Source organism: Myotis brandtii, unplaced genomic scaffold, assembly GCF_000412655.1.
Source record: "Myotis brandtii unplaced genomic scaffold, ASM41265v1 scaffold527, whole genome shotgun sequence".
Classification (NCBI taxonomy): domain Eukaryota; kingdom Metazoa; phylum Chordata; class Mammalia; order Chiroptera; family Vespertilionidae; genus Myotis; species Myotis brandtii.
The window spans coordinates 39,884-43,619 of record NW_005369924.1 but is presented as its reverse complement, the minus strand read 5'-3'; the positions used below and the strand labels follow the sequence as shown (position 1 = coordinate 43,619).

The window sequence follows — 3,736 nt, the reverse complement described above, 5'->3', positions numbered from 1 at the left end:
CCATGACATATTCTTTGTTTTTTTGTTTCTTTGTATGTTGCTGTTGTTTTAAATCCTTTCCAATGTAAAAGCCATTCTTAGATGAGCACTTCCATTCTGTGTGGTTTTCTCCTCTCAACCTGTGGGTTCTCCCTGGGCCATTCCACCAAGGCCGGCACTCCAATACCCACCTGTAACCCAACAGCCTAAATAAATAGTGATGTCCTTTAAGTTCCATCTTTCCAAGAGAAAGGCATTAAGGATCCCCCACTTTGTGCATTCTAAGAAAAATTGTAGTTGTGCAAAAGAAAAAGGGCAAAGTATATGAACAGATGATTTACAAAATAATAAATGTTGATGGCTTTTAAACACACTAAAATTCTTAGCCTCATACACGATAAAAGAAATGCAAAGTAAAACCACAATGAGATATGGTTTTTTTTGACCTTACAGAATAACAAAAATGCATGATAACATAAGGTGTTGATAAGGTATTGAAGAAATAAGCATCATCCTTCTGGGTGGACAATTTAGCAATATGGATCAAAATTTAAAGGCACATATGTTCTGACCCAGTAGGTCCAATTTTAAATGATTATATGAGAAAGGCAGAATGGAGAATACAAGTGTAGTATGTTACTACTTGTATTAATAAGGCATAGGGAAAATATATGCATATGCAATAGACTGTTAAGAGTGATTAGGGTGAGGCAGAAACTAGAGTGCTGAGTGGCAAGGGTGGGTAGAAACTTATTTTTTCACTGTGTATCTTTTTTTATTGTTAGAATATTTTTATCTTGTGCATATGTATTTTACCAAAAATATTAACATTAATACATGTATAGATGATTGATAGATAGATAGATAGATAATAGAAGAATCTTATAAACAAACAAACAAAAAAGGAATAGTAGAGACAGAAGGGACCTTGCCCTAGCACCATGGTTGGCAAACTGTGGCTCGTTGGGCCACATGCGGCTCTTTGGCCCCTTTAGTGTGGCTCTTCCTAAGCCTTAGGAGTACCCTAATTAAGTTAATAACAATGTACCTACCTATATAGTTTAAGTTTAAAAAATTTGGCTCTCAAAAGAAATTTCAATCGTTGTACTGTTGATATTTGGCTCTGTTGACTAATGAGTTTGCCGACCACTGACCTAAAGTAACCACAAAGGATGGTATGAAATTAAACTTTAACTGAAAGCAGTTATGGTGAATAATTATGTCCTAGGCCCATATCTTCACTGACAAGGTCAATCTATACCTTAACTGAGCCTATTGTCTTTTTGCATCTAAGATAACAAACCTATGAAACGTCTGAATAACTTGTAACTTCCCTTTTTCCAGACCCCCTGGGGCACAACCTAATGTGCCTGGGTGCCAGGACAGATACCACAAATTCCTTCACTGTTATCATGTTAATTGTTGACTTTTAACTATCATGTACCCACCTAAGTAATGTGTCTATTATTTAACTTTTTATGGAATCCCAGAGGTTTCCCAACCTTGCTTTCTCCCACCTCTCTAATCTATCGCCAATGGATTTCAGGTAACCCACCTATGTCTCCTCCTTTGATTGCAATGTATAAAAATAGTTGAAAAACCGACATTCTCTAGAGCATTATCCCAATCCATTGAGATTCTGCTTCCCTGGCAATTGTAGACAGCTGGACTCAAATAAACTCGCAAAATTTCTTTACAGGTTTGAACATTTTTACGTTAACAACTGCATAGCACACTTCCGTGTCAATGGTGGAGTGTAGGGCCGCCCCCCCAACTCGCCCCTCCTCCCAGGGGCGCGCGGCCTGGTCCCGACCACTTAGGATGCGGCCAGTGAGGACGCCGAGTCAGGCCTGACCGGTTCCGCAGCCTCTTGGCCAGCAGCGAGCCTAGGGATGCGTTGCGGGGGGCGGGGATTGTTTACGTCTCGCTCTGGAGCGGAAAGTGGGTCAAGGCCGCTGGCGACGCGTGGCGGAGGAGCGGCTCAGATCCTGTCCACCATGGCCAGGCGCCCGCGGAGCAGCAGAGCATGGCATTTTGTCCGGAGTGCAGCCCACCGAGACGCAGATGACCGGGCCATGGCTCTGGCAGGATGAGGACAGCTGGGGCCTCTCCTACACAGGTATGTGGGGCCCCTAAGGGCAGGCATGCTGGGAGGGGGCCCCAGACATCAGGCTAACCCCTTGCCTCCTGCTGCCCCCTAGGGCTCCTCCACCACAAGGGCGACAAGACAAGCTTCTCCTCGCGGTTCGGCCAGGGCTCCATCATTGGCGTGCACCTGGACACCTGGCATGGGACACTGACCTTCTTTAAGAACAGGAAGTGCATAGGTGAGGGTGTCCAGGATCCCAGGGGAGACAAAGACCTGTGGGGTGTGGCTGCTACTGAGGTCCTGTAGGAAGCAGAGACGGGCCCAGGCTGAGTGGCCCTAAGGCTTCCCAAAAAGATATCCTTGAAGAAAGAAGCCTGAGGTCCCAGGGTCTCCAGAGGGTGGGACAGCACAAGGGCCACCCTAGTTATCTCAGGAGGATGTCCAAAGAATGGCTAAGCCCCCTCCTGGCCCAGGATTCAGGCTGTGCCCCCTCTAGGTGTGGCAGCCACAAAGCTGCAGAACAGGAAGTTCTATCCAATGGTGTGCTCCACCGCGGCCAAGAGCAGCATGAAGGTCATCCGCTCCTGTGCCAGCGCCACCTCCCTACAGTACCTGTGTTGCCACCGCCTGCGCCAGCTACGACCCAACTCTGGGGACACGCTTGAGGGCCTGCCCTTGCCACCTGGCCTCAAGCAGGTGCTACAAAACAAGCTGGGCTGGGTCCTGAGCATGAGCTGTGGCCACCACAAGTCCCCCATGCCCTCACCCAAAGCCACGGTCAGTCCCAACAGCCCAGAGACCCGGCGCTGCCAGAGAAAACGCTGCCGAAGGACCTAACTTATTTTCCAATGAAAACTGCCTCCTGAGGCGAGGACAGCATTTTCTCCATCTTTTCCCTCAGGCCATGCTCCAGAGTAACAGGAGAGGGAGGAGTTGGGCCAAGGTCTGTCTGGGCCGTCCCCCTGCCCTCAGAGGCTAGGTCAGGCCTTGCCGCAAGTTCAGAGGCCGCAGGCCCTGGGATCCTGAGACCAGAACTGAATCCATCTGTTTCCTGTGCGGGGTATGGCAGTGGCTGCTTCTCTCCTTGGAGTCTCTTATGAGTGGCCACACCAGCTCTTCTGGACTGAGTCTGCTGGCCTGGAGGCTGTAGTCTGTGGCCTCATCAGATGTCACCTTTCCTGTAGCTGCCAGCCTTCGGGGACCTTGGGTTTGTCCTCACTTGCTTTGCATGTTGTCAGTTGTTCCTCCTGTCTGAGACTGAAACGATCGTAATAAACTCTGAGTTTATACCTAAAAAAAAACCAAACAAACAAAAAAAATCAACTGCATAGCAATTATTTTCTTTCCTCCAGTTTCCAATAGTATGTTCCCATATCCTTTTGAGCCTTTACTAGTAGCCTTTAATATCATATTTGTATTAACACTGTGTCTAGGGCAGTGGTTCTCAACCTTCCTAATGCCACGACCCTTTAATACAGTTCCTCATGTTATGGTGACCCCCAACCATAAAATTATTTTCATTGCTACTTCATAACTGTAATTTTGCTACTGTTATGAATCATAATGTAAATATCTGATATGCAGGATGTATTTTCATTGTTACAAATTGAACATAATTAAAGCATAGTGATTAATCACAAAAACAATATATAATTATATATGTGTTTT

The 3,736-nt window shown here is 46.4% G+C and overlaps 1 protein-coding gene across 1 annotated transcript; it reads left to right on the top strand.

Moving 5' to 3' along the window:
* Positions 1-2,061: 2,061 nt before the first annotated feature.
* Positions 2,062-3,359, top strand: LOC102255636 (SPRY domain-containing SOCS box protein 3-like; the record flags this gene model as incomplete). Its single annotated transcript, XM_014548910.1, has 3 exons — positions 2,062-2,098; positions 2,181-2,306; positions 2,565-3,359. Coding segments are annotated over 3 exons (504 nt in total), but the record flags the coding sequence as incomplete, so codon positions are not given.
* Positions 3,360-3,736: the final 377 nt, after the last annotated feature.